At 36.0% G+C, this 14,294-nt stretch overlaps 1 protein-coding gene across 12 annotated transcripts in view; it reads left to right on the forward strand.

Annotated features, from left to right (window-relative positions):
* Positions 1–3,967, forward strand: part of GABPA (GA binding protein transcription factor subunit alpha) — a 36,209-nt gene extending 32,242 nt beyond the window's left edge. For all 12 annotated transcript variants that reach the window (XM_072806625.1, XM_072806621.1, XM_072806624.1 and 9 more), the window contains one exon: positions 389–3,967. In XM_072806625.1, the coding sequence (XP_072662726.1) occupies positions 389–617 (229 nt within the window). In that variant the 3' untranslated portion in view covers positions 618–3,967. The remainder of the gene's footprint in view (positions 1–388) is intronic.
* Positions 3,968–14,294: the final 10,327 nt, after the last annotated feature.

A 14,294-nucleotide genomic window follows, 5' to 3' on the forward strand; every position in this document is an offset into this window, starting at 1 on the left:
AAATGTGACTTCCCTGTGGTGACAAAATCACAAAGTCGAGACACTGGATTTTGAATCTTGACATTCTGATTCCAAGCCCTTGCTTTCAAGTTCTTTGTTTTGTTTTAATAATGTTCATTTTAAATTAGTATTTTATCATAGTTGTTGAAATACATTTTGAAAATTTAATATATAGAGTTTTAGAATACTGAATCTTGAAATTTTAGTGAGTAATGTTTTGAAGTTTCCTTGGATGGTACCATTAAATATTTCTATATAACTTCAGTGTTAACTGATGTTGGTATAGATACAATACTAGGCTTCTGCCTATGCAAGAATCTGTTAAATATTTTAAGAAGTCCAAATTCTGTATTTTTTCTATGGTCCTAATGTGTTTTTCTTTTTAAAGGTATTATTATGACGGGGACATGATTTGTAAAGTTCAAGGCAAGAGATTTGTGTACAAGTTTGTCTGTGACTTGAAGACTCTTATTGGATACAGTGCAGCAGAGTTGAACCGTTTGGTCACAGAATGTGAACAGAAGAAACTTGCAAAGATGCAGCTTCATGGGATTGCCCAGCCAGTCACAGCAGTAGCCCTGGCTACTGCTTCTCTGCAGACGGAAAAGGATAATTGAGCCCAGGACCTTCTGGGAGTCCGAGGTCTTTCTTAAATAATTAGAGCAAATATTGCTCTTACCTTTATTACTGAATTTGAATCTTATTTCTAGACTGTACAATCTGATGCATGATTTTTTTATAAATATTTCATACTCTTGTGAATTTGGATCTTTTTACTTTGAGCATATATTTTAGAATATGTGTATGTTAAGGATCACCACAATGTCTTCAGCACGAAGTCAGGTTCATTGTGGGATAGTTTGTTAACAGTCAGGAAAGCTAAACTGGTCAGTATTAATGTCTAGCCCTACCAAAAATAGCCAGTAGCATCTGAGGATGAAAAATAAATGAAGTATCTCCAGGAAACAGTCTGGCATAACTATTTTTGAAAATATAACTGTTTCCCCCTCTCTGCTGCTTTAGATGTTGCTTTACATAGAACCAGAAAATGGAATTTTTCACAGCTAAAGCATGTGTGCCTGTTTCATCTAATCAAGCAGAGCTAAAATATTCATATCAAATAAAATTATAATATTAATTACTAAACTGAGAGTATCAGGTTATTAAAATAATTTATATATTTGCAAGCAGAGGACAATAAGAAGTCAACTGGCAAAAGAGCATTGCTGCAGAAGGAGATCCAGGTTGAAATTTGGCTTACCTCAAGCTAATTTTAAGGATTTTCTGTATAGATTATTCATAATGTCAGGCCAAGAATTTAAATTATTTTAAGAGAGGCATTTAATTCTAATAAACCAACTATTAGAAAAATTCTGAAATGATCTCTGTTTTTCCTGTCAGAGATTTAAAAAACTGAAAAGGTATACCTCAGCCAGAAAATAAAAGTTTGGTTTAGTTTGGTTTGGTATGGCTTGCTTTCTTTTTTTAAAATTGCCCTATACTGCTAGTGTATTATACAAAAGCAGCTTATATAGTCATTGTGTTTCTGATGAAATGAAGACTTTAAATCAGTCAGCAGTACTTTACCTTTCAGGACAAGAGCAAATTACTTGCCAATAGTTTTAAAAGGAAATTCTGACCTCCAGTATAGGCAGTCTGCTCTCAAAACAAAATTTCCCATTTCCTTAATTTCTTCCTTTTGAATATTATATATGTGTGAGCATAAATATCTATATATATGTCCAATTGACTGTTTTATTATATATACCTATACACATACATATGAAGATATAATGGTATTCAAAAGGAAAGATATTTTAAAACATAACTCATTTAAAAAATGTTTTAATTATGATTTTCATATATATGAAACTTATCACAAGCTAACACTAAACAGAAATGGCTAGAAAAGTCTTTTTTGCTTGCTTTCTTTATTTCTTTTTGCTTTTTGTTTTAAGGTATTATATGCGAATCATGAGATACTGGCAAAAAGCTTTTAATCCTCTTACAGCAGAAGATTGATTCTTAAATGTTACTTTATGCACCTTCTCCTTCATCATTTTCTTTAAACCCACCCCCCTAGGCAGCTTTCTAAGATCTCAGTTGATGCTTCTGACTAACCAGGAGGAAAGGGGTATAAGTTGAGGAGGCATCACTAGCAGTCGCTATACTGGTACCAGACGGTAGTCTGGAATGAGCCAGAAGGCAGGGATCTTAGGAACCAGCAGGAGAGGAAGGATCTCTGATCTTCTTTGGTAACCTCAAACCGTAGCTTGAAGTGCTGTGTGCTGTAGGACTATGATGTGTAGGGTCAGTTCTCATCTATATGATTAAGTCGTTGAGACTGTGGTAGCTGCCTAAAAAGAGTAAAACTTGTAACTTCTATTTTTACCTTTTTATAAACATACAGCATAGACTGACAAACTATCAGTTACTTTGGGCACTGACTACAAGAATATCTGAGTAGAATAACCATATGAAATAATATATAGAAGCTTTAGGTTCAGATAACAAATAAATGGCTGAAAAGAAGGTTTTGCACCATATTACAATCTGGGGAGTTGACAAGTCGCTTATGGTTTTAAAACATACAAGGAAGTAAATTCTTCTGGTATGTTATCAAGAGCTCAAAATTTTTGATTTTAGTATTAAAATGCTTTTGGGGAGACGTTACTTTAAAGTTTTAGCAAAGATGACAGACTTCTTTATGTTGCAATTATATATATTTGTATATATTTCAAGGCAAGGAACCCACGTTTCTTTTGGATCTCCAAACTATGCTGCCTCTCCTTTAAGCATTCCTCAGATTCCTTCTTTCAAAGACACATTCTATCCATTTTTCTTCCTTTGGCAGTTTTATTCCCCATTACAACTTGAACAAAGATCATTCTCATACAGGTGCTATTTCTTTTTTTCTTTTTCATCTCCATCTTTCACCATCATTTTATGCACCAGAACGTAGGTGAAGTCATGAGACTGATTCTCCCACATGATTGAAGAAACTTGAGTTACGTTTTCTCAACCTAAATATTAAACTGTCTCCATTGTTCTTATTAAGGTTACATTATCAGAAAGCCAGGCAGTCTTTTCTTTTATTGAAAGAGAACTTGTGTTGTAAAAGAAGATACAATTCATGCTATTCATTCTTTGCTGTTTTTATGAATAAATTTTCCATAGAGGAATTTACAGTGTATTTAAAGGAAGAAAGATAAAATGGTTGGTCATCTTTTGTACCCTCTAAGTACAAAGTAAGGAAATGTCCATTTTTGCTTTAAAACTTGTTTTCCATGTGTGGTTCTTACTGAGCCAACTTTGATGTGTATCTAGCCTGAAGTTGGAAATTTGTGTTGATACCAGAAAATCAGACACATTAAAGAATTGCTATGTGTTGTTGATCTTCACATGTATCAACTCATCACATTCATTTTTGTATCAATCCATGTCAGATAATTAGAGAAATGGTTTAGTTGTTTTCCTTTTCCCATTAATGACGAAACTCAAGTGTGACATTTTTTTAAAAGGTTGTGCCTCCAAACATTTTTGGTGAGGTCACCTGTTTTCCATGTCCATCATTTTATGCTACTGCCTTTTAAAAAGAACTAGTGTATCTTTGAAATAGCACAAAAATGTTTTAAAATTCATAATTACAAAACAACCTGTGACTAACTTAATGTCTTCACATCTAGAAGGTGTAAAAATATTGATATTTCAGTGATATTTCACTTGCTGCCAGAAAAAAATATTCTCAGTCTTTTGTAAAAGGAAGGAGGATTTTTGCATACATTTTTACTCTTTAAATAAAGACACTTATACGGTCATAATAACAATTATGTATTTCTTTGTGGTTTTTATTTTTTTTGTAATTTTACATGAAACAGTTATTTTCTATTTTTACTCAGATAAAAAATATTTGTGCATAAAATGTAAAAATAGTAAAATGAGAAAAATAAAACTATTATACAGTATATTTCTGTGTTCTTGGAAGTTTTTTTCCTACATAAAAAAGTCTGAAATTCCTGGAATTAGGTTGGATGAGAAAATATGACAGTCTACATCTGTTGTATTGTACATGAGTACCATATACTTTATTTAAAAACTATCAATTTGGGAAGAACAGATTCCACTGAACTAAAATTAGATGTTAGAGTTACTGTTTTTAAGAAAATGAGGAGTCCCTGGGTGGCTCAGTCAGTTGAGTGTCCAACTCTTGATTTCATCTTAGGTCATGATCTCAAGGTTGTGGAATCAAGCCTTGTGACAGGCTCTGTGCTCAGCAAGGAGTCTGCTTGAGATTCTCTCTCCCCTGCCCCTGCTCACACTTTCTCAAAATAAATAAATCTTAAAAAAAAGAAAAAAGAGGGGCACCTGGGTGGCTCAGTCAGTGAAGCTTCTGCCTTGGGCTCAGGTCATGATCCTTTGTTCCTGGGATCGAGCCCCGAGTCCTGCTCCCTGCTCAGTGGGTAGCCTGCTGCTTCCTCTCCCTCTACCTGCTGCTCACCCTGCATGTGCTCTGTCAAATAAGAATCTTAAAAGAAATGAAATACCATCCACAGAGCCAAACTTTTAGAATAGCAACAGAAGGAATGGTAGTAACACTGAGTACTTGTGAAAAGGCAAGTCTTTTTCAACTAAAGAAAAAAAATCACCTGTTTATGTTGCCTCAGCCAGGACCAGTCTTTTTTTTTTTTTGAAAGTGGCCTGGTCAGCAAACGAGTTGGTAAAAGCTTTTATTTTCTCCTTAAACTTTTGTTTTAATGGGTCTCAAAATTCTGTGACAGATTTTTCGTCAAGTCGTTTCCATTAAAAAGTACTGATTTTAAAAACTAACTTAAAACTGCCATACATGCACACTCACACAAAAAAAGGTCCGCAAAATATTCTTTCCTTCTGAAGGTTTTATGATGCATTGTTATCAATAACCAGTCTTTTACTATTAAACGTAAATGGCCAATTGACACAGAGACTTCTGAGACCCTTCCTCCACCACTGATTAAGACTGGGGTGGCAGGTGTTGGGGATAATATTCATTTAGCCTTCTGAGCCGCCTTCTGGATGGACTTGGAGACGTGGCCAGCTCCAGCTGCCTTCTTGTCCACTGCTTGGATGACACCCACAGCAACCGTCTGTCTCATGTCACAAACAGCAAAACGACCCAGAAGAGGACAGAGAAGCTCTCAACACACATAGGTTTGCCAGGAACCATATCAACAAAGGCAGCATCCCCAGATTTCAAGAACTTGGGACCATCTTCCAGCTTTTTTCCGGAATGATCTCTCTTCTTCAGCTCAGCAAACTTGCGAGCAATGTGAGCTGTGTGATGATCCAGCACAGGTGCACGTCCAGCACTGATTTGTCCTGGATGGTTCAGGATAATCACCTGGGCCATGAAGCCAGCTGCTTCCATTGGTGGGTCATTTTTGCTGTCACCAGCCACGTTGCCACGACGAACATCTTTGACAGATACGTTCTTGACATTGAAGCCCACATTGTCCCCAGGAAGAGCCTCACTTGAAGCTTCGTGGTGCATTTCAACAGACTTTACTTCAGTTGTAACATTGACCAGAGCAAGGTGACCACCATGCCAGGCTTAACAACACCAGTCTCCACTCGGCCCACAGGGACAGTACCAATACCACCAATTTTGTAGACGTCATCTCTTCCAGCTGTAGGGTGGCTCAGTGGAATCTATTTTGTTAACACCAACAACTAGTTGTTTGACACCCAGTGTTTTAAGCCAGAAGGGCATGCTCCCGGGTCTGCCCCATCTTGGAGATACCTGCTTCAAATTCACCAACACCAGCAGCAACAATCAGGACAGCACAGTCAGCCTGAGGTGTGCCTGTAATCATGTTTTTGATAGTGTTTGTGTCCTGTGGCATCAGTGATGGTCACATAATACTTGCTGGTCTCAAATTTCCACAGGGAGATATCAACGGTGATACCATGTTCATGTTCAGCTTTCAGTTTATCCAGGACCCAGGCGTACCTGAAGGAGCCTTTTCCCATCTCAGCAGCCTCCTCAAATTTTTCGATAGTTCTTTTGTCAATCCCACCACATTTGTAGATCAGATGACCAGTAGTGGTAGACTTGCCCGATCTATGCATCCAATGACTATGATGTTTATTTTATTTTATTTTATTTTATTTATTTTATTTTATTTTATTTATTATTTTATTTTATTTTATTTATTTTATTTTATTTTATTTTATTTTTTTATTTTATTTTATTTTATTTTTTTATTTCATGACACAGAGAAAGAGAGACACAGGCAGAGGGAGAAGCAGGCTCCGTGCAGAGATCCCAACTTGGGACTCGATCCTGGGTCTCCAGGATCACACCCCCGGCTGAAGGCGGCGCTAAATTGCTGAGCCACCTGGGGCTGCCCCAATGACTATGATGTTGATGTGAGTCATTTCCTTTCCCATTTTGGTTTAGGTTTAGTGGTGGTTTTCACGACCCCTGTGTTCTGGCAGCAAACCCGTTGCAAAAAAGAAAAGCTTTTTTTTTAAGATTGTATTTATTTATTCATGAGAGACACACAGAGAGAGAGAGACAAAGGCAGAGGGAGAAGCAGGCTCCATGCAGAGAGCCCAATGTGGGACTCCATCCCCCATCTCCAAGATTACGCTCTGAGCTGAAGGCAGACACTCAACCACTGAGCCACACAGGTGCCAAGGACCAAAGTCTCTGGAATCAAATGGGTCAGAAAAGGTGTTGTGTGTTATGTATGGTCAAGCAATGATCAAACTATGACATGCTTACAAGATTATGGTTTGAGTGAAATAAATTGCTCTAAAACCAAAACCTAATTTTATCCCATTTGAAGTGATGAAAATAATCAGAAAATCAGGTATAATTTGTAATCCCAAACTGATTTGTGTGCGTGTATGACTTTAATTTGCAAGCTAAGCACATGTTTAAAAGGCATTTTACTACTATTAAACTGATTTAAAATACTAACTTAGAATGATTTTAAAACCTGTGGTGAAGGGCCACTTTCTTATTTCCAATATGTCACAGACTGAAAGTCTTATAAAATGAATGAAGGGCAGCGGGGGAAATGAAGAGTTGCTTAATGGGTATAGAGTTCAGTTTTGCAAGATGAAAAATCTCCATATGTTGGTTACACAATAATGTGAATATCCTTAACATTACTGAACTGTACACACTTAAGAGTAAAACAGCAAATCTTATTTATATCTTAACCACAACTTAAATATTTTTAAAAATGAATCACTAGGAGAATTTAATAATGTAGTTCAAATTACATGATACGGGCAGACAAACCTGGTCATCTCAGTAGAGGAAGGAAAAAAATATAGTGAAATTTAACACCCATTCATGATAAAAAACTGCAAGCTAGAATTAAAGGGAACTTCTTTAACCTGACAGAGCATTGAAAAAACCTTCAGCTAACACCATATATAATAATTTGTCTTCCTTCTAAGATTTGGAGGAAGACAAAGAACTATCTGCTGTCACCATTTCTATTCAACACTATACTGAAGATCCTAGCCTGTGAAATAACATTAGCATACATATTGTGAGAAATAAAACTGCAGAAGACATAAAACATTGAAAATCTTAATATATTCTTTTTAAAAACTAGAATTGATGAGTTTACTAAGGTAAGGTACAAGGTCAATACACAAAACTATTCTACATGCTACCAACAAATAATTGGAAAATGAAATTTAGAAGCTACCATTTACAATAGTATTAAAAAACATGAAATAATTAGGGACAAATAACAACAAAATTTGTATGGACAATTGCTAAGAAATGAATGAAAATCTGAATGAAGAGGTATGCCATAATTGTGAATTGAAAGACTTAATTTTGTAAATGTTAAGTGTCCTTAAATTGATCTATAAATAGTGCAATTCAACTCAAAATTCTGGGAGTCTTTTTTGTAAACAAACTAATTATAAAATTTATTTGTAAATGCAAATGACCCAGAATAGCCAAAACAATTTCAAGGAAAAATTAGAGAATTTGCACTATGTAAAGATTTGCTATTTAAAGCTACAGAAATTAAGATGTGATATTAAGATGAGGATAGACATGGACCAATGAACAGAATAGAAGCCAGAAACAGACTCAAACATAGATGGCTAATTGATTTTTGACAAAGCTGCCAAAATAATTCAATAGGGAATGACTGATCTTTTCAACAAATTTTAGAACAACTGGATATATTTATGGGGAAAAATGAACCTCAATCTTTACCTTGTATCATACATAAAACTGTGATGGATAAAAAAAAACAGATCGTCAGGGCACCTGGATAGTTCAGTCAGTTAAACATCCAACTCTTGATTTTAGATCAGGTCATGACCTCAGGGTCATGGGATCAAGCCCTGTGTTGGGCTTTGCACTCAGCAAGGAGTCTGCTTGAAATTCTCTCCCTCTCACACTACCCCCTCCCCATGCTCGCTCTCTCTCTCTCTCTCTCTCAGATAAATAATCTTTAAAAAACAATAGGTTGTCAATCTAAGCATAAAAGCCAAAACTCTAAAACTTACAGATACAAAACAAAATTTTCATCATCTTTGAGTAAAGTTTTAGACAAAAAAAAACAAAAGCATTAAAAATTCTGTAAAGTCACCTTCATCAACATTTATTAAAACCTCAGTTATTTGAAAGATAATATTAAAAAATATAAGGCACAGCACAGATTGGGAAAAATAACTGCAAAACATAATCTTACAAATTTCTTATTTCAAAAAACTATATAGAACTCTTAATAAGATAATTCAAAAATATATAGCCAAAGGATGTAAACAGACACTTCACAGAAAAGGATGTACAAATATCCAACAAAGCATATGAAAAGGTCTTCAGCCTCACTAGTCATCATGAACACAAAATCACAGTTCAGTACCATTAAATACCCATTATAACTGCTTAAAGTTAAAAGAAAGTCTCACAACACCAAGTGTTAGTGGTGACATGGACCAAATGGAAATTATGCACACTGCTAGTGAAAATGTAAAAAGCACACTACTCTGGAAAAGTTAGACACATTTTTCTCACAATCCAACAATTCCAATCCTAGGTATTTACCTAACAGAAATAGAACATACCCAGGGAGCCAGGGTGACTCAGTCGGCAGGCAGCTCTTGATTTAAGCTCAGGACATGATCTCAGGGTCCTGGGATCCAGCCCCAGGTGGGGTTCAGAGCTCTGTGGAGAGTCTGCTTTAGATTCTCTTCCTCTCCCTTTGCTCCCCATCTCACCCCCTCTCATGGATAGATAAATTAAAAAAAAAAAAAAGACATAGAACATACCCACTAAAGGATTCACACAGCTTTATTCAAATGGCTCCAAACTGAAGAATCCAAATGTCTGTCAACTTGTGACTGAATAAATAAATTGTTGAATACCCATACAATGGAAATACTACTCTGCAATAAAAAAGTGAGCAACTGGTTCATCAATAACTCTAGAAAAGGTGTATCTAAGCTGTAAGGACAGAAGGCAGATCAGTGGCCACCTGGGGTTAGAGATGGGAGTAATTTTCTGTATTGGAAACAATGAAATTTTGAGGGGTGTGAGTACATCCTACATTATGCGTTGTAGACAAATTTGCCAAAACTCATTTAAATGTCCATTTAAAATGGGGCAGGGGAGGGCATGAGAACATGTAAATTACACCTCAACAAAAAACCTGAATTACTAGAAAAATAAAATGAAAAAGATTAAAGTACATATCCACTCTTTAAAAGTTATTAGGTTTCACAGACATGAGATTACTCTGCCAAATTGCTAGAATTGTCTCAGTGTCTGTCCTTATCTGCTTGTGGACAGATAACAAAGAGTTCACGTGCTGACAGCCATTGGCAGACCACATTGATTTTGAGTGTGTTGTCATTAAATGATGAGCATCAGTTTTAGCTTAATGATTATGGCAATGTCAATGGTATATGAAAAATTCTCTGCAACCTGAGAAAAGCTCTTTCTCCTATCTGCTAACAAGGTCATTGATTTTGGGGTCTTCATGACACACATTAACACCCAATTAACACATACTATTTTTATAGGTGATGTGACAGTAACTAAATGGGAATGTAATGGAACAACACTTAAAGATAATTATTGATCACATCTACAAACAACTCTTTATTTCACTTGCTTAGGAATCTATTTATGCAAAAGATTTGTTCTAATATTCCCCATTCTAAAAGGAAAAATGAAGTTTCTTATCTCTAACATTGGTGTTACTCTATAGATGTAAGGGTATGATACATATTTCATTAGCACAGTGATCAACTAAACATCATTGTGAAAATGAACTAGAAAATTCACTTGAGTTTAAGGAAAAATCTATGCATTAAGAACCCCATAGTAGGATTCTTGTCTTCAGGTCTCAGATTACAAAATGAAGAATACTCCTAACTCTGGGAAACGAACTAGGGGTGATGGAAGGGGAGGACAGCGGGGGGTGGGGGTGAATGGGTGACGGGCACTGAGGGGGGCACTTGACGGGATGAGCACTGGGTGTTATTCTGTATGTTGGTAAATTGAACACCAATAAAAAATAAATTTATTATTTAAAAAAAAACAAAATGAAGAATATACTTAATTTTAAAGAAAAGTCTTCAAGTACAAAAAGCTACCCTATTCCTGTTGGCCTGAAACATATTGATTGATTAAACAAATAGGACGTACCTAACACTGGAGGATACGGAAGATGGTGTGTCAAGGAAAGAGCAAGAGAACTATGTCACAGTCCCAGCTCTACCAGTAACTACCTACGAAGTTTAGGACAAGCTGATCTCCTCCATGGCCTCCTTTCTAGGCTAGGATAGTTGATACATTTGCCTGTAGTGCACATCAATTGAGATGATTAAATGAAATCATGTATGTGAAAATATCTTACAATTATGTAACATAAAATAAGTGAAAGGGTCTGAACAAGAAAAACTACCCTCTACAGAATCCAGTTTTCTATTGTGGAAATTGGCACTCACCTCACTGAATGATAAAATGATAAAATATTGTAAAATGATCAATTATTGTAAAGATGATAAAATATCATTGAATGGCTGAATGAGTGACTAACGAAATAATGGCTAATTCTGACCACTTACCCCATGTCAAGCCCTTTATTAGCACTTTCACTTATTTCTCTCAACTCTTTGAATTAGAGATGAATACTACCCTTTACAGATGAAGGAACTTAAGCACAGAGTAGTCAGAGAGGTTGATCAAGGTCATTTGTATAAAGCCAAGCTAGACTTGAAGTCAGTGCTGGTGCTTTTCACTGAGTAGTGTGTCTCAACGGAAGTTTGCTATCACATATGTGATAGGAGAGATGTGTTTAATACTTCTAACAAAGAATTGCAAACATTGAGTGCCTTTCTCATTCCTCATGGCTTTTAGTTGTCTTATCCAAAGTGAGAGACTTACACTAATTTTTTTAAAGGTCCATGCATCTCTAAGTTCATATAAGTCAATGAGGTTTTAGGGGCACCAGGGTGGATCAGTTGGCTAAGTGTCCAACTCTTGATTTCAGCTCAGGTCATGATCTCAGGGTTATAATATTGAGCCCTGTGTAGGTCTCTGTGCTGGGTGTGTAGTCTGCTTAAGATTCTCTCTCTAGCTCTCCCTCTGCCCCTCCCTGCTCCCACCAAAAGTCAATGATGTTTTATAAAATATGTTTATGCAGGCCCTAATAAGACAATGGATCTAGGCAATCATCATCAACAGATGTTTAAAACATTAGGTGAAAAGTTGGTGAGGCATTTGATAAAGGACAATACCTGAATGTGCCAATCAATCTTAATATCACACAAAAAGAGACAACCAGACATGTGCCTCCTGATAGGACTGTTCTTGACAAAAATTAATTTGAACCTGAATCTGAGAAATCCCCCAGAAATAAGTCCCAGTTTATAGGAAACATATGAAACAGAGAAATTGTCATTGCATGGATACAATTAGCAAAATACAAACGAAGACAACACATACAAGAAAAGAAGAAATCAATTATAAGAAAGAAAAGAGGAAGGAGAATGCATAGATTAAAGAGATTTAAGAGTTTTTAAATGGAGGTATAATTGACCTACATTAAGAGTCTTTTTTAATCAATGAAATGAAATGTGTGGTTGTGTTTGGATCCTAATTTCAACAAATAAACTAAAAGAAATTGAGGCAATCAGGGAAATTTGAACACTGGGTATTTATAAACACTATGGAATTGCTGTTAATTGTTTAAGGTGTGATAATTGGTTTGTGGTTATAGGGAGGGAAGGAAGGAAGGAAGGAAGGAAGGAAGGAAGGAAGGAAGGAAGGAAGGAAGGAAAGAAAGGAGAGAGGGAGGAAAGGAGAATGGATGGGAGGAGCGAGAGAAGAGCAAGGGATGAATGGATGTTTATCTTTTAAAAATGCATACTGAAGTAGTTAGAGATGAAATAATACATTATCCAGTATTTGCTTAAAAATATTTAAGTGGGTGAGGCCCTGGGTATCTCAGTTGGTTGGGTGACTAATGCTTAATTTTGGCTCAGGTCCTGGTCTTGGGGTCATGGGATGGAGCCTGCTTGGGATTTTCTTTCTCTCCACTCAACTTTCACATGTGTGCATGCATTCTCTCCCTCTCTCAATAAAATGTTTAAAATTAAAAAAATATATATTTCAGTGGGTGAACTGTAGATGAAAAATAAAGAAAGATCCATGTGTAGAAACAGTTGAAGCTGAATGATGGACACATGGAGTTTTATTATATACACTATTGTCTCTATTGTGTATATATGAAATTTTCCATAATATAAAGACCTTGAAAAAACACTATCACAGAGAGGCTTTCTTAAAACAAATATCTCATATGTAGTTAATATCATCTACAAAATCACATGACTTTTTAAAGAGTATGTCATTAGGTGAAGAATACTAATTTCTCTTCACCAAATGGAAAACACTTTCTTTATGTAACACATGGGTTCCTGAAAAGGATGCATAAATCAAAATGTGATAAATGTAATTATTTGCAGTACTTTATACACTGTTTGCTCAGAAAAGTTGCATGTGGTGTGTTATATAGTTTGCTCAATAATAAATAAATAATGAAAAAGGGATGCATTCCTAATTCTTAAGTCGCAGAGAAGAACAGAGGCTATTCTTAAACTCCAAATTATAGAAGAGTGGTGGTCCTGAAAAGTATTTCATAAGTGGAAACAGCAACTCCATGAAATGTATATACTAGCTGGCCACTATTTCAGAAGAAACAATAGAAATAGCAAGTTAACATATTTTTTAAAAGATTGTATTCACTTATGTGAGAAAGAGAATGCACACAAGAGCAGAGTGGAAGGGCAGAGGGAGATGCAGACTCCCCCACTGAGGGGTAAGGCCAACTTAGGGCTCAATTCCAGGACTCCAGGATCATGACTTGAGTGGAAGGCAGATGCTTAACCGACTGAGCCCCACAAGGTAACCCATTATACCAACGTGGAAATGGGATCCCATCACACCAATTTCTAAAACCTTTTCATGGCTTCCTGATGCCCTCCAAAAAGGGCATTAGGAAGAAAAAGCAGTCAAATCTCCTTCACGTGGTGGACAAGGACCTCCTGGTAGAGTTAGCTTCTATATTTACTCAGGCTTCAGTGTCTATGCTGCTTCCTCCAGGGAGCATGCTTATCAAACGTAAGCCCAGGGTTTAGGTTTGTGCGTTACAAGAATAAGTCACTTTGTTCTCCCCTCCATTGGATTGGAAGCCATGAATTTGGGACTTGACTCTCTCTCTCTCTCATTCTCTCTCTTTTTTTTTTTTTAACCACTGCTTTCTGAAACCTTATCTCTGAAGATGATTAGCAAACAGAGCAAGAGCAAAAGAGCAAGAGAAATCTACTGATTTCTGGCTGAGGAGTACCTTAGAAAACATGGCAGACTGGCAGTGGTTATTTCTTTGAATATTCTCTTGTATTTACTTGTGATATCACATCCCATGGCAATTTGTGTTAAAAAGGAGCTTTTATCTGTGATTGTAATTCCTTATGATTTGTTATGAATGGTATTGTGTTAAACCTATTGTATCAGGAACATCTAAAGCGTAAATGTGACATAAAAGATGTCAAGTTCTACAAAATCTGGCACTCTTTCACAAAGATTTTGAAATAAATTAGGCTGTATTTTATATTATTATACTTTATTAATTATGGCTGTGTTTTTTAGCAGTTTCTAAATTTGTATCAACTTTTTTCCCTAAGTACTGAGTAAGATCTGTTCAATTTTGGACAATACTGTGCTTTATCAGATATCTACGCAAGACATTTCTCTCTCTCCTCTC

The sequence above is a fragment of the Canis lupus genome, chromosome 30 (assembly GCF_048164855.1).
Source record: "Canis lupus baileyi chromosome 30, mCanLup2.hap1, whole genome shotgun sequence".
NCBI lineage: Eukaryota > Metazoa > Chordata > Mammalia > Carnivora > Canidae > Canis > Canis lupus.